Source organism: Wyeomyia smithii, chromosome 1 (assembly GCF_029784165.1).
Source record: "Wyeomyia smithii strain HCP4-BCI-WySm-NY-G18 chromosome 1, ASM2978416v1, whole genome shotgun sequence".
In the NCBI taxonomy this organism is placed as follows: domain Eukaryota; kingdom Metazoa; phylum Arthropoda; class Insecta; order Diptera; family Culicidae; genus Wyeomyia; species Wyeomyia smithii.
The window spans coordinates 59,199,815-59,220,680 of NC_073694.1; the positions used below are offsets into that span (position 1 = coordinate 59,199,815).

At 37.7% G+C, this 20,866-nt stretch overlaps 1 protein-coding gene across 1 annotated transcript; it reads left to right on the top strand.

Annotated features, from left to right (window-relative positions):
* The first annotated feature begins 10,189 nt into the window (after positions 1-10,189).
* LOC129719100 (vitamin K epoxide reductase complex subunit 1-like protein 1) lies at positions 10,190-20,764 on the top strand. Its single transcript, XM_055670499.1, has 3 exons — positions 10,190-10,457; positions 10,596-11,199; positions 20,007-20,764. The coding sequence occupies exons 2-3, from the start codon at positions 11,021-11,023 to the stop codon at positions 20,344-20,346; spliced, it is 519 nt and encodes a 172-aa protein (XP_055526474.1). The 5' UTR covers positions 10,190-10,457; positions 10,596-11,020; the 3' UTR covers positions 20,347-20,764.
* The last annotated feature ends 102 nt before the right edge of the window (positions 20,765-20,866 follow it).

The window sequence follows — 20,866 nt, forward strand, 5'->3', positions numbered from 1 at the left end:
TTCGATGCATGCATTTAAATGCATGCAATGCATTTAAAAATGCACAAAATCTTTTCTTTTTGCTTTATTAGAGAGGCTTTTAGCCTTTGGCTGGTTCGCCTCTCAGAAAATCTTGTTTTCTGCCAGCATTACCAATGTACCGGCGCCAGTAGCATTCCCATCAGAAATAACCTGTCGTAACGAGTTTATACACTCAGTTGGATCAAACAAACAAATTCAGGTCAATATTCTAGGCGTAGGTAGAATCTACAACGCGTTTCAGAGGGTTTTTTTATTTTTTTTTTGTTAGGGAATACGGATTACGTTGTCCATTGATGTGAACTTTTGTAATATATCCCAGTCAATTGCTATACGTGTCCCCTTGCAAAATACAATGACCACTATTGTTGTGAGTGATCAGGTACCTGCAACGACACGCTCCCAGTCAGGTAAAATATGGTTTATGAAGCCAATCACTTCTCCAGGATTCAAAGACCAAATCTCTTTGGGCTGTAAGAAGCCACTGCCAAGAAGCCTTGATCTGCGTTTAAATAATGCACCACAACTGCAAAGCAGATGTTCCGATGTCTCGCGTTCCGTATTACAAAAGCGACAGATATCATCCTGAACCCGGCCAATGTTGTTTAAATGATATCTACTCGGACAGTGCCCCGTTACTAGGCCGACATATGTACAAAGAGCTCTTTTGTTGAGCTCTAGGAGCTTTTTTGAATGGTATTCGTTTGGTGTTATAAATCTTTTAGATTGGGAACACTTTTTGACATCCAACCAATTGGTTGTCACTTTTTGTTTCTCCCAGCGTTTAAGCTCCATTTTCACTGCACAGTTTGATATACCACAGAAAGGTTCTGGGCCGATAAACTGTAAGTTAGATCCTTGTTTTGCAAGTTCGTCTGCCCTTTCATTCCCACCAATGCCACAATGTCCTGGAACCCAATACAAATTTACTGAGTTTGTTTGACACAGCTGTCGCAATGTAAGAATACATTCCCAGACAATCTTGGATGTGCATTTATAAGCATCAAGTGCTTTCAGCGCTGCTTGACTGTCAGAGAAAATATAAATATTTGATGTCTTTGGCCAAGTTGTTAGGCATCAAAAAACCTACCATTTGAAGTCATGAAACCAATGGTTTGAGCCGCTTTGAGCTCTTAAGAATGGAAAATGCAAAAACGTTGGTTTTTCCATACTAGGGTAGATGAGCCAGTAATAGTGGGTGTACCAGTAATGGTGATATACCAGCATTTAGCGTTATTAAGGCATTTTCCGGGATAATGATATATTATCAGATAATTTTTTTTGATTGTGTGGAAATATGTCTACGATTTGGTAAACTATATTGGTTTGAAATCTTATTTAAACACTTTGTATCTATTAAATCATTCAAGAGTGAAAAAAACAACATGTTTCTTACGAAATTTGTAACGCAACAGTGAAACTTCGTAGCTTGAAATATCAATGTAAACACGATTTCTGTGGTAACAGTCTTCGAAGAACTGTTCTTAACTATTTTTCTTACCATAATCAATCGAAAAAATCACAAATAATCATCAAAACACTGAATAAATTTAAACTCCACTATAGGAACAATTCTACTTTTTAGTACCCGTGTTCCAGTAATAGTGGTAGTGCTCCTGCTAACATTTGAGGTTAGGTTTTAACTCAGCAGATATGAACAAACTGTGGTGCACGAACTACTTTCGTGTGTAAATCTGACTATGGTTCACACAATACAGTCCAGTTACCGTTATTCTTACATTTTGATATTATAGGTAAGTTTTTATTTTACCTTACACCAGTGGTAAAAGTTACCGCCGAAACGCAAGGATATATAACAGAGAGATGAGAGAACAGCTGAAAGCTGATGAGATGCAGAAGGACAAACTTGAGCTTCTTCAAGCTTCAAAGCTTTCCAAGCGCTAATGTGATACAGTACAATGATTATTTACTGCTGATTTTCTCTGGTTTGGACTATTTAAACAATTGTTTTTCTTTTATATTTTCAATAACATTCGATTTTTTTTTATTCAAACAAGCGCTCGTAAAGTGTTTCTTGATTTGAAGAACAAAATTGAGCAGACACAAATCAAAAGTAGAGTGGGGTTAAACTACCGGAAAAGATCCTTGTTTTGTGTTTTGTTGTTTTTTATCTCACAGCTTTTTCACCATTAAATTCAAAACGAATATTTATCACAGCTCATGCTAGACGATTGCCCACGGTGGAAGAAGAGGTTTGGAATGCTACCTTAGAGCATAAAAACAACTAAATCGTAATTCACTTGCTGCAGCCTATGAAAAAATCAACTACCACCATTACTGGCACAGTTTCCACCATTATAGGAACATTGCCTCCATAACTGGAACATAAGATTGGTGTACAATTATTCATTTTTCATACCTAATTTGTTAAAAACATATACAAACTGTAATTGTACATGACAGTTTATGATATTTTCTATAACACTAAAGAAAAATGGGTTTGATATATGCGATATGAATATTGATATTCTCATTTTTAAAAAACACTAGTGCTTAGACCCTCCATTACTGGATCATCTACCCTAAGCGAAGATTAAACCAATCGACTTTCGATAAATTTAGGATTGTTTGGAGCTCCAAATAGAACAAAAAAAAACTTGGTTCTGGTTTTCTGCTATCAAGTTTCGTTTTTTCCATATAACGATTCCCCACCCTAGTGAGTATGTTGTCTTCAACATTTATTTCGCCTTTTACTTTCTTATGTTTGCGGTTACTATCCTCTATTTTATTTTCTGTAACGTTGTATAGGATGATCTAATGACTTCTGTGAAGATATTGCATGGCAGAGACTACTATTTGAAGCATCCTCCAGTTTAATTTCACTTTTCAAAGCATTGCTACTGAGAGCAATACCATTTGTTTTGAACTCGAACGCGACTCTGCGACAGTCTGTTGATTCTAACGTAAGCTGTAATTTTCACTGCGTTTTAGCAAAAATAATGTAATATTTTGATGATTTTCAAGTTTCACTCGCTTTACGCATTTCAAAGATATTAATAAACAGGATCCGACAAAAAATAGACAGTTTCTTGAGAGATTTTCCGGAAGAGTTAAAGATCTTTTTTATAGCGACATACCGATTATCGATCTAATGCCGAATCCAGAATACTTGGGCTGCTATCCTCCAGTCTCCCCTAACACCTATTTCGCGAGCATCCGCGTCGACAGCACACATCCAACGAGTGCGGGGCTTACCTCGAAGTCGCCGGCCTCTATAAGGATTTCTGCTAAAAAAGTCTTCGCTGCTCGTTCTTCCGGAATTCTAGCTACATGCCCAGCCCACTGCAACTTGCCGTGTTTTATCCGCTTGACTATATCCGCCGATTTGTACACCTGGTATACCGAATAGTTTATGCGTCTGCGCCAAACACCATTTTCTAGTTTGCCACCAAAGAAATGAACGCAAAATCCCACGTTCAAAAACACCAAGATCTCGCCTATCGGCCTCTTTCAACGTCCATGCTTCATGGCCGTAGAGGGCCACGGATAGAATTAGTGTTTTTAAGAGTGCAAGTTTAGTACGGGTTTGCAGGCTATGGGACCTCAGCTGGTTACGTAATCCCGAATAGGCTGTTAAGCATATCGTTAGGGTTATGATGAACTCTTTCTCGCAGCTTCCCTCCTGAGAGGTCCGAAGCAGCGCTACAAACATTCACCGTCATTAAAGGATTTTCAGTTGAAATTGATGATTTGCAATTTTCAACGAACGAGCTGAGAAATAATTATGAAATATTAAAGCAAACATTTCATTTCTTTCAACGACCGAACTTTTATTGAAAATTGACATCGCTGACAGTGAAGGTCGTTTCGACCCGAGACAGTGAAAATGCGGTTTTTGTCATTTTCGTTTCCAGTGTCGAAAATTTGCAGCCCTGGTCCGAAGGCCTCTTTCACTGCTCTACGGTTGATACCAATGATGTCAATATCCTCCACAGAACCCTTCTAGGTGTTCGATGTGAGACTTCGTAATGATGGTGCCGCTTCTTTACACGCCAGCCCTCCGTATAGCACCTTCCTATGCGATGTTGAACAATAAGTTTGACAGCCCGTCTCCCTGCTTCAAACCATCTAACGTCAAGAAGGAGTCCGATATCTCACCGGATATCCTGACGCATGATAAGTAGGGTGTCCCAAAATAACGTATTGTCAAAAGTCTGGGGGCTCAAACGGAAAATGATTGGTTATGGTGTAGCAAAAAAACTTTTGTATGACGACAACTCTGGATAATGTTTAGTCGTTGTGCTAATTTGAGTTTTATGATAAAAATCAATTTTTCATGTTTTTTTATATTAAATTAATTTTATCACTTAAAAATCCTGTAAAACCGAACCCAAATATATTTTTTGCGCATTTTACGGAGTCCAAACTAAAAAAAAAATATCAGCTTGTTCTGGCTCAAATTTTATTGTTAGCAATATTTTAGCTCTCCTGAGAATTTAATTTTAGTGTTATCTGAAATTAAACCTCTAAAAAGCAGACCAAGCTTTACGCTAGCAACCATACTATACCATATAAAGATGGAAAATATTATGAGGAAAAACTTTCTAGAAGACACAAAAATCCTATCTTGAATCGTTGTTGAGCTATTCGAGTTTTACTATGGAAAGAATATCGTAAAATAGAAGAATCTTCAGTGTATGCAACATCGAGTCAATCATTCTTGACTACCACTGCTTAGCGACATTTGTTTGTTTGAATCTGTATCAATATACATAGTAGGTGCTGCACATTAACCAGTATTTATCGTTTCTTGAAACCTGTACGATGTCGCCCAAACTTAAAGTTAAAAAAAGACATTTTAACAGGCGATTCCCGAAAGAAATTGTCCAAGACACATCTTCCTTCTGAACAAGAGGTATTAAGCTTCTACCGATGAAATCGTGAGGATAAAAAAATCAGTTTCTGAGAGTACTGATATTGTTGCATATAATAAAATCACAAACCACCTATGGTATTTGTCGGAGATTATTATAAGAATTGGAGCAATAATATTGAGTACATAAAAAATTAAAGAAAAATGCGAGAATTTGTGTGTAGTAAACGATCCCGCAGAACGAGCTCTAGGGCTGGCAGGAGACATAAATGATTTCGGCAATCTACCAATAAAGAAAAGTATCAAGTTTTGTCAACCGTGGCTAAAAACCGTAAATATCAAAACAACTCGGTCAAGGCATCTGTTGTTGACTATTTAAATAATGTTAATAATAATTTATTTATAACGTAAATAAACAGCTGAAACTATCGAACAATTAGATAGATGATATTTTTATTGATTTGTGAACTTGAAAAGTGGATTCACTGCATCTGAAAGTTACTACATATAATAAAAACAGAGGATTCGAATAAATAGTACTGAGAACTGGGTTCACTTATCCACAATAAAATCTTGTCTGAACTATAAATCAAACCTAGTAGGCGATGGTTATACGACGTTTTTGTTGATAAGTTGACTTGATGTTGCACACACTGAAGATTTTCCTGTTTTACGATATTCCATAGAAAAACTCGAATAGCTCAACAACGATTCAAGATAGGATTTTTGTGTCTTCTAGAAAGTTTTTCCTCATCAAATTTCCCATCTTTATATGGTAAATTATGGTTGCTAGCGTAAAGTTTGGTCTACTTTTTTAAGGTTTAATTTCAGAAAACACCAAAATAAAAAAATTTCAGAAGAGTTAAAAAATTTGTAACATTGAAATTTGAGCCACAACAAGCCGTAACAATTTTTTTCTGTTAGTTTGGATTTCGGAGGATGCGCAAAAAAATATATTTCGGTTTTACAGGATTTTTAAGTGATAAAATCAATTTAAAACAAAAAAAACTAAATTAATCCACCTAGCGATCAGACCCAGCCTTTCTCATTCAAACTTGTTATTTGTAAAAATAGATTTACATGAACGCTTCAATCCAATAAATGGGTATTCACTTTTTGGGTTGTAAAATAATGATGTTGTAATAGAAATATAAAATATGAAATTTGACGTAATGTAAATGCTCAAGAAATAGCGAAATAAAAGAAACGACTTTTAATTTCGAACAATACAATCACGAGCGATACCGGGAACATTCAAATGGTACGATACCACATTTAAATTATATTGTGGCCACATATTGATCAAAGCAGGTATAGTTTTAAATAGCCTTTGAGTTTCTTTTCTTTCCATAACTTTTGAACCACATATCAAATTGTTATGAAGTTTGTTATTTGTAAGTTTGAGAGATGACTCGTTCGTATGACACAAGTTATGTTCAAATAAGTCGTGTAATCTTTGAGATAATAGAATTTCGTTGTTTTATTAACAATTTAATACATAACGGTTGCTTAGTTCGATTATAATCAAATGAAATGGGAACATATAGGGCAGTCAAACTTTGAAACCACGTGTTGAATCATAATTCATCAGTTAACCCTTAACTAGCCCGTTCATCTGATAATACTATTGATCAAATCGGTTGTGTACTTTCTGATATAATGAAGTTTAGTGATTTTCACAATTCGGTACATTACAGACGAAGTTACAGTTCGATTACAGTAAAATTTAATAGGGTGTTATGAGTCAGCTAGACCTTTCATTCGACACTAATTTCGTGAAAATCGGTTCAGCCATCTCTGAGAAAAGTGAGTGAGTTTATGTATTCTTCGGAATATGTTTCTTTTCATAGCTAGATTTCACATTTTTAAACATAACAGGCAAAGTAATATTCCGATTGCAAAATAATCAATAGGGTCTTATGGGGTAACTAGACCTTTCATATGACACTGATTTTGTGGAAATAGGTCTAGCCATCTCTGAGAAACATGAGTGAAATTAAACAGTATTCAGCAGACGTTACTTTTCATAACTTTTGAACCACATGTTCAATCTATATAAAATTCAAAAGTTAAGGGTTTTTAAGATAGCCCGTTCATTTGATACCATTTCATTGAAATCGGTTGTGTGGTTTCTGAGATATTGATGTTTTTCGTGATTTTTACATTTTTAAACATTACTTCTAAAATAAAAATCCAATTACAATGAAATTTCATAGGGTCTTATGGGGCAACTAGAACTTTCATTTGCATATAATTTCATTAAAATCGGTGCAGCCATCTCTGAGAAAAGTGAGAGAAAATAAAAATCTGCACATACACACACACTCACACACACACACACACATACATACATACATACAGAACTGAGTCGAGTGATATATGCCATTCGGCCCTTAGGAGCACTTCCATATCTTCGGTTTTACAAGTGATTGCTATACCTTTCTAGGAGAAAGGCAAAAAGTTAAAATAGTATTAATTAGGAGTAAAATATTCATGCTGAAGAAATAGCGAAATAAAATAAATGACTGAATTTCGTACACTTCAATCACGAGCAATACCGGGAACTCACGAATAGCACAATACCAAATTTAAATTTTGTTGAGGCCATATGTTTTCGCCCGTTGTTTTTATAATTTAATACAGTACAGATACAGTTGGAATGAAAATACGATTATAGTCAAATAGGAACCTCTAGGAAAGCCAAACTTTGACACTAAGATTGTTGAATTTAGTCCAGCCATTTTTGGGAAAACGAGTGAATTTGAAAAGTCACCGGAACATGTTTATTTTCACAATTTTTGAACCACGTGTTTAATCATTATAAAATTCATCAATTAACCTTTAACTAGCCCGTTCATTTGATACCAATATTGTTCAAATAGGTTGTGTACTTTCTGAGATAATGAAGTTTCGTGATTTTCATAGTTTGATACATTACAGACAAAGTAACAGACCGATTACATTGAAACTCAATAGAGTGTTATGAGGCAGCTAGACCTTTCATTTGACACTAATTTCGTGAAAATCGGTTCAGCCATCTCTGAGAAACATGAGTGAGATTAAACACTCTCCAGAACACGTTTCTTTGAATAACTTCTGAACCACACGTTCAATCTTCATGAAACTCAAAAGTTAAGAGTTTTTGAGTAGCTCGTTTATTTGAAACCAATTTTGTTAAAATCGGTTGAGTAGTTTCTGAGATAATGATGTTTCGTGATTTTCACATTTTTAAACATAACCTCTAAACTAAAAATCCGATTGCAATGGAATTTTATAAGGTTTTATGGGGCAACTAGACCTCTCATTTGCAATTAATTTCATGAAGATCGGTCCAGCCATTTCTGAGAAAATCGAGTGAGATTGGGAGAGCGTTACATACACACACACATACACACACACACATACAGAAAATGCTCAGCTCGTCAAACTAAGTCAATTGATATACGAGATTCGACCCTTTGGAGCACCTTTATACCTTTGGTTTTTCCAGTGATTGCTATACCTTTCTAGGAGAAAGGCAAAACATGAAAAATTGATTTTTTTCATAAAACTCAAATTAGCACAACGACTAAACATTATCCAGAGTTGTCGCCATACAAAAGATTTTTTGTTACACCATAAGAATCAATCATTTTCCGGTTGAGCCCACAGAATATCTGACAAAACGTTATTTTGGGACACCCTAATGATGAGGCTATCCTGACGTTTTGAAGATATTTTGACCAATAAATTGCAATCTATTGCTAAGACAAGACGCGACAGCTGGCTTCTTATTTTTCTTTTCGTAACGGCCGTCATCCCTGTCGAAATTACTTTTAACGTTCCATACCGTTGATGCCAGAATGATTATTTTTAACAACTTCTGCAGGTCAATGAAAATAAAACAAATTAAAATTGCAATATATAGGCGAATAATACTCAATTTTTATTTATTATTTTATGTTCAATAAAGCATACTTCTACTATCAAATTTTTTTCTTCCTAAGTTTCTTGGTACCCAATTTTTTTCTTCCTAAGTTTCTTGGACTTCAACCGAAATAGTAAAGAACGATTAATCAATGCATTTTTAAAGTTATAACAGTGAAATACATTACTCGGTAATATCATGTACCTTGCATACTTTTGCATCATTATTTATGACCAATTATAATAGCTAAATTATGATTCTCCAGCATCACTGCTTTACAGTGAAAAGTAACCTCGTTGTATTTTCTACGTGACAATTGCGTTATCGGATTCAGCCAATCAGCAGCCTGTTAAAATTGGTTGAATGTAACGGTGACCAGCTGTCGCGTCTTGTCTTAGATCTATTGTTTGCTTCTTTGTTACCACTCTTTGTCAAACTTAGATGAGTGACGTCACCGTGCGATGCTCTAATGTACAGAATAAACAACTCATTGAATTATTCGTTGTACGAACGTTGCAGTATTTTTTGTTCACGCATTCATTCCATAGTGGAAACCCTCTAGTGCCCAGTGCCGCCTAAGGACGGGCTTCAGTCAAACCTTTAAAAAGCTTCAATAAATACTTAAAAATGTTTTTGGAGATTCATTGTGATTTTACCGAAGACCGTCTAAAAATTAACTTGGGCACTAGAGGGTTGACAGAAGCTATTCAAACGTTTGCAAGAGATTACCAGCAACACTAATAAATATGTGCTGCGTTGACGCGCTTCAAAGGTCCCCATTTATCAGTGGCGTTCTTACCCAATAAAAGCTATTTGAACGTTTCAAATGCATACAGGCGTTTCAAGGAGTAATTCTTCATCTCTTATAGACGCGAACGCTACATCACCGATTTTATGAAACATCCTTCGTCCAATACTTGTTAAACTAGCGCTGAACAATTGCACCGGAAAACATTTATTAGGCACCTGTTCTTTATGTTTACGACCTGTTGAATTAAGTGCTCATTTAACAACTATCAAACCGTTGCTCGACCGATAAAATGCTTTTGTTAACCACGTGAGTTGTAATTAATGTGGGTAAATTATTAAATTATATAAAACCACATCCCCTTTAAGCTATATTTTTTGTTGGGTTCCTGTTGAGATTCGAACTTGCGATCCATTGCTTGGCAGTCATAGATGGATGCATGTAAGTTAATCTTTAATAAGCCGTGTGCTGTGTTTGAAGTGAATATGCTTCCAAACTTTCTGGTCTAATAAATGTTGAACAGCTGAAATATAAGCTTTTTGCACGCCACGGTTGCTTCTTGCAACCATGGTTACGTCAAATCAATCGGTTCGCTTTGTTCAGAGGTGAGTGCCATTGTTTAGCTTTACTTTTGAAACTTCATGCGCTATTTCGCGTGCTACGCTGCAGTAGGGATATATGAGCGTTCTGCATGGGACATATTATAATACTACATCTGAGGTGTTTTGCCCCGGTAGATCGAAAAGCTTGCGATTTATTTTATTGATTTAAAGCGGTTTTTGTGTAACAGTTATTACAAAACAAAATAATAGTAGTGCATTACCATTTAAATAGTGTATCCAACTGCGTTAAACATTTGTTGTTTGTGATAAACTTAACTACAATATTGACGCTGTTCCTTAGTGGGGGTTATACATGAATACCCTAATATATCTACCCGAATTTAGCAGGTATTATTTTCACTGTATGAGAAAAACAATAAGCATCATACTGTAACGACCATTGTTTGTTGTATAAATTACGCCTCTAATTCATTCTCAAATTTAAAACTGACAAACGTTCATTATAATGAAATTTTTGCAATCTAGTCAAAACAGCTCCAATTCGGTAAAGTTCAACATCTACGTGATGAGAACTATACATGTTATATGCCGAAGAAATGGAATTATACTCACATACACCAATAGCATCGGCTGCGCTCACCAACCATTTTTCACTGATTGTGGAAACTGGTGTAAGTACGTAGTTCCAGCCTGTCTTTCGTGAAGTCCATTGGTGTATATAGTGAGTGAGTGAGGGCTGCTGTATTTTGCGTCCGCATACAGCGGCAAGTGGCAAACGCGGCTACGATTCCTCCACGTATGGACGCTTATCGGACAAAGTGCGTACGCGAAGAAGCTTGGTCACTCTAGCTAGCATGTTGTCATCCAGTCGCCGTAAATAGACTTCAAATCGCGCAAATATTTTCACTACTGCTGCTCTAGCATTCTTCGCCTATCGTGACTACTAAAGCATGAGTTCTTCCAATTGTAAGTGTTCCTGCACGGCCGGCCTGGTGGGCTTGAGTCTGGCGGGTTTCCTGCTGTCGCTGTACACCTCTTACGTGGAGATCCGAGTCGAACGGGATCACGGCTATCAGGCAATGTGTGACATCAGCGAACGGGTCAGCTGCACCAAGGTGTTTACGTCCGCGTAAGTAAACCACTTGCAGAAATGCAGGCGTTTTTTTTTTCCTTTTTTGTCATCGGTGTTGTTTACAAAAAAAAAAAATTCAATAGTTTTATTGGTGATGGAAGTGCACCTAATTGGCACGTGGCCTTTTTTGGCAGAAAAAAAAAGTTGACATCCAACCAGTACTTCGCATGTTTCTTAAGCACTTCGTCAGGAGGGGGCGCTAAGAAAGCGGTCTGGCGAGGGTAGTTTTTATTGATGCAACGCTTGGCAACGGCAACTATGTACTCCATAGACATTGAGGATGAGCGCAGACTCCGTTGTCGCGCCAGAAGTTTGCATTTGGTAGCAGTGGAAAACTAGCTCGCACTGATGACTGGCTGGCCTCGAGTATCTGTATTAGTAATCGCCGTTAGACACACTGTTGACCAAGATATGGCACACATGGGATGAGGTTAATGCGTCCTTGCACGCACCATTGCGTTCGAAGAACCTCTCAGGATCACAAAACGATTGAGATGTTAATCTGGTAGTGTGCCTGAATTGACTTGGAAAACAGGCGCTAGTCAACAAATTGACGGAAATGTTCTCGAATGAGGTTTTTATGTTCTCATTAAAAAAGCCAATCAATGTAGAATAAACTTTTTTTAAAGCGATTTTTTCGCTTCGATGAAGTGAAATAGTCATCTATATTTTAGTTATTCTTTCCTCTTTTATGTAAATCAAATTCAGAATCTCCTTAACAGAGACACGACTGAAGTTGACAATGTAAGCAAAGGTTTTTGAGTTTCGTTTATCATGGTGAAATTTCGATTTTTCTAGCTTCAAACTTATTTGCCAAAATATTGTAAAATGCAGTGTCCTTAGTCATTGAACTTCAAATGGGTGTATGTTTTCATTTCAATCTTGGTAAAATGTAATCAGATTACCGAGATTCCGTGTATATTTTATAAAACTCGTAACTTTACTGTTTTTTTTTCTTCATCTATAGTTTATTTGACACGGCACAAATACAATTCAATGTTTAACGGCGCCAATTATATCTGGTAGCTTACTTTCTAAAGTATCTTAATAACTAAAAGCAAATTTTTTATCCTCGCTGCCGACTACGAGCTGAAACTAAATCTAACTTGAAGCTAGAATATTTTGCATTAAAAGCACAGGTTTGCTGTTTGATGGTTTTCATTGCCATAGGTAAGCAGCATATTAAATTTGTTCCGCTGCTGGGCCAAGATATTACGGACTGGCATATTGGGTTGTTTCCATCGGGCCTTGAGAGTATCGTGCGGGTCTGATTACTGTTTCCGGATCCGGGGTCTTAACGTGTTCTTGTCGTTTGGTTGGATGTAGGCGGAAGGGGATAGGAAGGGGATTGTTATTGAAGATACCGAAGCCAGTGGACCCATCAAGAAGTGATCCGTCAGTGTAGTACATATTGTCGCAGTTGATGTTTCGATGTTTTTTGGAAATTTTTTTAGGGATCTGCTGCACGCGTAAATGATCCGGGATTCCACGAGTTTCTTCTATCATGGATGTATCGAAAAACACAGTAGAATCAGAAGTATTTGATAAGTCGACACGATTTGGAATATTCGGAGAAGGGTTAATATTTTGGGACATGTGATTGAAATACAATGTCATAAAACGGGTTTGAGAATTAAGTTCGATTAACCTTTCAAAATTTTCAATCACGGGACGGTTCAAGAACTCACATTTGATTAGAATACGAGAAGACAGGCTCCAGAAGCGGTTTTTCAATGGTAGTACTCCAGCTAAGATCTCCAAACTCATCGTATGGGTCGATTGCATCCAACCCAAGGCGATACGCAAACAACGATATTGTATTCGCTTCAGTTTGATCAAATGTGTGTTTGTTGCGGAGCGCAAGCAGAAACACCCGTACTCAATAACAGACAGTATCGTTGTTTGGTAAAGCCTTATAAGGTCTCCTGGGTGGGCTCCCCACCATTGTCCGGTTATTGTACGAAGAAAATTCACTCTTTGTTGACATTTTTTCATCAGATACCTCACGTGACAACCCCAGGTGCCTTTAGAGTCGAACCAGACACCAAGATATTTGTGTACCAAAACCTGAGAAATCGTTTTACCCATTAATTGTGTTTGAAGCTGAGCAGGTTCATGCTTCCTAGAAAAAACTACTATCTCAGTCTTCTCCGGAGAGAAAAGTTGCCAAATCGCCGTGCGTAAAATGCATGTGCTTTTCGGACAACAAATTGTGCAAAAAATTGTTCAAAATTGGAGAAAATCCTTGTCGGTGAAGTTTACCCGAAAGAATGTCAATAGAAACGGAATCAAAAGCCCCCTTAATGTCCAAGAACGCAGACGCCATTTGTTCTTTGCGAGCATACGCCAGCTGAATATCTGTTGAAAGCAACGCAAGACAATCATTCGTCCCTTTGGCACGGCGGAAGCCAAATTGAGTATCTGGTAGTAGACCATTTGATTCGACCCAATGGTCTAAACGACGGAGTATCATTTTTTCCATCAATTTCCGGATACAGGATAGCATTGCAATCGGCCTATAAGAGTTGTGATCAGAAGCTGGTTTCCCGGGTTTTTGGATGGCGATCACCTTCACTTGCCTCCAATCCTGCGGTACAATGTTTTGCTCCAGGAACTTATTGAACAAGTTCCACAAGCGCCTCTTGGCATTGCCGGGTAGATTCTTCAACAAGTTGAATTTGATTCTATCTAACCCAGACGCGTTATTGTTACAGGACAGGAGGGCAACTGAAAATTCTGCCATCGTAAAAGGTGATTCTATCGCGTCGTGGCCCGGAGACGCATCGCGAACAATGTTTTGCTCAGGAACAGAGTCCGGACATACTTTCCTGGCAAAATCAAATATCCACCGACTTGAAGACTCCTCGCTTTCGTTGATCGTTACGCGATTCCGCATTCTTCGGGCTGTGTTCCAAAGAGTGCTCATCGATGTCTCCCTCGACGTCTCGTTCACGAACCGACGCCAATATCCGCGTTTCTTTGCTTTACCCAAACTTTTAAGCTTGTTATCAAGCTCCGAATACCGTAAATAGTCGCCAGGTATACCTCTCTTCTGGAAGGCCAAAACCGCGTCGGATCTTTGCGTGTAGACATCGGAGCACTCTTGGTCCCACCACGGAGTGGGAGGCCGTTCTTTGATCGTTACGCCGGGATATTTCTTCGTTTGGGCTTGCAACGCGTCGTCGAGAATCAAGCCCGCGAAGGGGTTGTATTTTTCAAGTGGTGGATGATGTTGAATCGACTCGACCGCTTTTGAAATCATTTCCTCGTATAACTTCCAATCGACATTCCGTGTGAGGTCATACGGAATGTCAATTGGTCGCATGCGAGTTGACCCGTTTGTAATTGAAATTAGAATAGGCAGATGGTCGCTACCGTGAGGATCGAGGATTACCTTCCATGTGCAATCCAACCGTAGCGACGTCGAACATAAGGATAGATCCAAAGCGCTTGGGCGCGCTGGAGGTTTCGTGATACGTGTCATTTCACCATTGTTTAAAATAGTCATGTCGAAGTTATCGCAAAGGTTATAGATTAAAGAGGAGCGGTTATCATTGTAAGGGGAACCCCAAGCCACATCATGAGAGTTAAAGTCTCCCAAAATCAAACGTGGCGAGGGAAGAAGTTCTATTAAATCAAAGAGCAGCCGTTGCCCAACCTGTGCTCTGGGAGGAATATATATTGAGGCAATACAAAGCTCTTTACCTTGTATTGTCATTTGACATGCGACAACTTCGATGCCTGGAATTGAGGGGAGGTGATTACGATAGAAAGAATAGCACTTTTTAATCCCTAAAAGTACTCCTCCATATGGGGTGTCTCGATCAAGGCGAATAATATTAAAATCATGGAAGTTGAGATCAATATTTGAAGTAAACCAAGTTTCACAAAGGGAAAATGCATCGCATTTGTTTTTATTTATCAAAACTTTAAACAAATCAATTTTTGGTAAAATACTTCTACAATTCCACTGTAAGACAGAGATATAATCCTTCATATACGCAGTTGAATTAGGCATCGAAGGATACAATCGCTGCAAGGAGGGGCCATTGGGCAGTCAACTGCTTCAAAAATGATCTAACTGTTGGGAGGAATGTTGTAAAAAAAATTTTAATTGGATCGGGTACATTGAAATTTTCAAAAATCCAGTCCACAATGTCAGAAAATTTCACTAATCCAGAGTTTGTTTCATCAACTGGATGTGCAAAAGGAACAACTGGGGTTTTAGATGTTCCTGGCAGTGCTGGGAACTCCTTCTGGGACTTTAAATTTGCAAGCCCAGGAGGAGTTTGCTTCGGTTTTTCCGCAGCACTGTTTGGTTTGTTCGTACTTTTCATTACACTTTGGGAAATCTTAGGACCTTTACGGGGAAGTTTAGGAGAAGAAACATTTTTCCTCTTCCTAGACTCCCCAGGATTGGCATAAGATGTTCCCGCTGATGAATCGTCAGAATCGGTTTCATCAGACGACAACAGATCAAAGGGGTTCGATGTTATGGTAGAAGTGGTCACGGTCTTCTTCAGCATCTCAGCATAAGAACGCTTTGAACACTCCTTAAGTGACCGCATGATTTTATCTCTGCGCTGCATGTACACCGGGCATGTGGTAAGCTCATGCTGGTTTTCCCCACAGTGAATACATTTTTCAGCATTAACACTGCAAGAATCTTCCGCATGAGTCTCCCCACACTTGCTAATCGTGCCTTATTGCAGCAGTAGGCGGCTGTGTGGCCTAACTGCTTGCAATTGGTGCAATTCATAACACGGGGTACATACAATCGCACAGGCAGACGAACCCGGTCGATCGAGACGTGGCTAGGGAGTGCAGATCCGGCGAACGTAACGCGAAACGAGTCTGACGGAGTGTAAACTTTTTTACCGCCGACGAGAGACATGGACCGCAATTGCTTACAATCCAAAATCTTCGCCTGTGTTTCAGTATTTTTGAAGCAACCGGTTGCGCTTTTTAGGATACACTCGACAGACAGACTCGAATCGGTTATGACACCGTCGATCTCCACGTCTCGTGCGGGTATGTAAACGCGATACTCGCGTGTGAAGAGCTCAGAGCAAGCAATAGCATTGGCCTGTGCCAGATCACTGACCACGACACGGAGCTTGTTAGGTCGGACCTTGGAAATTTCGGTCACGGCCTTGTACCCCTTCGTCAGGTCTTTGGAAATTTGCAGTATGTTTAATCGCTTTGAATTCACTCCTGCCTTTGGACGAAAATAAACAGTATAGCTGCCCTGTTGAGATCCGTCCGGGTAAAGCCTGGGGCGATTGGGGACTGGAACTTCACTGTTGTATAGTTTTTTTTTCTGCAAATAAGTTTATGGTTTATTAGTAAACACAATTCAATAAAAATTTAATGAGAAATATAAGGGATCTGTTTTTAAGTAGTTCGGTATCTTCCTCCGTCGTGGCACCAGTATACAATTAAGTATGTAGGTTATCTGCTTATTCTTTGTGTTAACGGATGTCTGTTCTCTGTGCTTAAACTGAAAAAATGAGCTAAGTGTTTACGGGTTTTTTTTTATTTTTTCTTCGAGTATCAATTTCAATATTATTTTTTTTGAAAATTGCAAGCAGGGTTGCCACATTTATATCTGTATTTTTCTTTGAAAATATCTGTATATCTGTATCTCGGGCCAAAAAATCTGTATTAAAAATCTGTATTGAGCAAACTCAGAATCTTGGATGGAAAAAATTTACTTGCAGAACATATTTAAACAAATTCATTCTTCTCTACATGATGTTCATACAGGTTTTTGTTAAATTTATTTTTTTAAGTTTTCGTTAATTTAATATTAGAATCTCCTTCTTGTTCTGCAACGTAGCTTTCAGCTTTTAAAATTGAGATCATTAGCTTAGGGGCCATGCAATTTCTGGTTTCAATTATATATTAAAAGTATGCGTTCTAAACAAACCGAAGAGTGTAGATTTATATAAAAAATTCTCACAAATGATCTGTTATAGAAACTTGAAATTACCATCCCGCCTAATGGTGTTCAACAGCTCAGACCAAGTTAAGTCATCTGTTTCAATGAATCTTCCGGTCAAAAAGTTTTTTTTTTCAAGCGTGCGAAATTCGTTAGACAGCCCTTGTCAGTCAGTTATTGTTACGAATTTGGGGAATTATCGCATCATTTAAATTTTCCAATTTCACGAACGATTTAAGATTACTTAAAGCTGCCATTTTTATAACAGGATCGGTGAAATCGCTCCTCTTTGCAATTTGTTTTACGAATTTTGAATAGAAATCCTGACAAATATTTCGAAACGTTCGTTTTCGGGCTTCGTTCAAATCACATTCCATTTCTTCTTTATCGATACCTACATAGTCCTGGTGTTGTGTTTTTTTTTTTTACAAAACTTTGAAAATCGAATCGAATTCTACCTTTAAAATTGATTTCAGTTCGTTGGTATAACAAAAAAAATCTGTAAAATCTATCGCGTGCGTCGTACGCAGAGGATCGCGATGTTTGGCAAGAAATATACCCATGGTTAGTTTTCGTAATAAGCGCGCAACATTGTTATATTCTGTTTTTCAGGTGTGTTTTTCGCGGAATCGTATCGTTTTTTTTAGAGCAGACAAAGTGTGTACGAGAAACGTCGTTGGTCGATCAATTAGGTAGAAAATGTCCGGTTGACCGAACCCCTAGTGACTCCGCGTCGATACCTTCATGAGGTCGAATTATCTGCAGATAGATCAACAACGCGCAATAGATTTCGGTGTAAAGAGGAACACCTTACGAGGAGATATCATATCATTTCAAGTTGTCCCAATTTGATCAAAGGTCCAGTATCCTTGCGTACGGTTTATTGTTGCGGTGTTACATTGTAAAACTGAATAAGTTCGAATCGCATTATGAATATCATGGCGGATATAATTAACTTGTTCGCGCGATACTTGTTCTAAAGAACCCGACACTCGAAACCAGCGCATCGTTTACCAAAACGAACCCTGCTGTGTACCTTGCCCTTTCTCCAACATCCCAGTGATTTCTCGTGGAAGTGCAGAGGTGTTCTCGGCTTCCAATAAGCGAGTATCACGTCAACATTTTCCTATACAAATTCCTTCTTTGACCTGCATTATATAGGATGCGGCCGGCGCTAGTATTGCCTAAAATAAAGATTAAGGTCACCAGATTTTACACATTGAGGATGCATGTTGGTCCCAAGCATCATCTGTTGGTTCTCTGTGTAATTACAGCTGATCTGGCAATAACGGAGTAGCAACCGCGGGCGGTCAATCATACTCATGCTCATAACAAAAAAATCTGTAAAATCTGTATTTTTGGCAATATTCTGTAATTCTGTAATACAGATTCTGTATTGCTTTTTCATTTCTAAAATCTGTAAAATCCAGAAAAATCTGTATATGTGGCATCCCTGATTGCAAGAACGTTGAATATTTTTTAAATGTTTCATGAATGTTGTTTCGTAAACTTACATTCTAGGAGCACTGCAAAATATGACTATCATCTTAAATTTCAACAACATTGTCCTTTATGTTAGAACTGGCTTCAAGAATAATGACAGTTCTAGAAGGTATATGCAGGGGCCTATACTGCCGTGATATGACATTGTGACGTAGATCCAAGTGATCAGTTTTTCAGTACGGCCCAAAAACGAAAGAATTTCTCGTCACTTTTGTATGGAAATGTGTGCCAACGTCACTTTGTTTTTTTTTTTTATTTTATGCAACGTACGGATAAGTTACAACGAAAAGGAAGATATCGATAGATAGGTATTCGAATAATGAACAAATTGGTATGAAAAACTCATACTCGGGAAAATGGCACTTACGTCACTTTGTCATCTCACGGCAGTATAAACGTCAACATTTTACCTACCAATCATAAATTCATCACGGCGGTAATATTTCATTTCAAATGCTATCAAAACTTATCTTATTTATTGAAAGTGCACATTGTACTGAAAACAAATGTTGAGCTCTTGTTTTTTCCATCTGAAACGACATTTACTCGAGAATAAGTCTACCGACAAAATGGGACGTTTACTCTATTACACTTGTTTTAGGGCAAACCAACCAAAAAGTGGGTACCAGAAACGCTGGTACCAGAATCAATGAGTGGTAGATGGAAAATGTATGGAGTTTGACAGCCACAAGAGCCCCCTGGGTATATGCTATTTAAGTCGATGCATTTGTGTTAGCGTAATGAACTTTTTCCAATTCTGAATTTTATTCGAAATGATTTCGCATTTTAAACAAAACTTCCAAGAGATACTTTCCTGAAAAGTTTTAGAAATGATATTGAAACATGTTTTCTTAGTGAGAAACACACAAACATGTTGTGATTTAGATAAAATATGCTGTTTTTCAACTATTTCACCGGTAACCTATTCTTACTTTTCGTTATTTTTGTATTCTAATAGATTTACTGAATTAAACCGTTTGTGTTTTAATCGTTTTAATAATACCAAAAGTCATGTGCTATGACAATGACTATGATTATGCTCAAACTATTAGGGATATGTTTTTTTTTTTTCATCTTGTAATTGGAGTTATTCTCACACTTGTCCACGCCAAATCTTTAATAATGTCAGTTGGGTCCTGAAGTCTTACGCGGTCTTCTTACTGATTTGTATCATCTAAAAGAGTGTAATTATTTGAGCATATCGTGATTTTCAAAAATATTTATTGTTGTCTCTCGATTTTTAAATGAAGAATAAATAGGCTGATCAGATTTTCTCGGGATAAAAACGAGACAAATGGGTTCAAAAAACTTTTTTATATTATATTGCGATTAATAGAAACTTACCGCATTTGTATTGCAGATATGGTCGTGGCTTCGGACTCGTGGGACCCCTACTAGGCGAACAGTCACCGCTGAATTTACCCAACGGATTCTACGGCATTTTCTACTATTTCCTAGTAGCAGGCCTATCCTTCAGCAACAGCGTCCTTGTTACCCGTTTCGTGACCTATCTGATCGGCCTGTCAAATCTACTATCGCTTTACTTGGCCTACCTGCTCTACTTTGTGTTGGAAGATCTCTGCGTGGTTTGCGTGACAACCTACGCTGTCAATTTGATCAGCCTGATAGTCGCCATGCAGAAAGTGCAGATAGTGGTTCGCGAAGAGCAAGTCATGCGAGTCATTCAGAAGAATCGCTGAACGCTTAATTTAATGTTGAAAGTTCACTTGGAGATCGTTCGGATATCGTTCAATTTAAACTTTGATTTTTTATAGTTGTTGTGCTTTTTTCCTGTCAAAGAAATTATTGTTAAAAGCTTATTCTATGAACATGGCTAATATGAATGTATTCTAAGATGGTGCAAAGCAGTTGCCAGTTTCTGTAAAGCCGTTGAAGAGCTGTGTTACCCGTAATCGAAGGCCAAAAAGTTTATCGTACTATATTGCTTAAAAGAATGTCTTGCTAAGGAAAGTTACAAAGTAGTTGTTATTTCATACACAAAATACTTACCTACATAACGTTTTCTTGGTTAGTCGTTCTTTTCATCAACATGTAATTTGTTTCTTGCCAAAACTATAAAATGTTGTGATATTGTAATAAAATTGATAACTTCCATTAGCGTACTATTTTTTTTTATTCGAGACAAAGCTGATCAACTGTTATTTCAAACGTCCACCAAACTGTTCGAAATGTGATCATGCAATCGTCGCGTCGCACTTC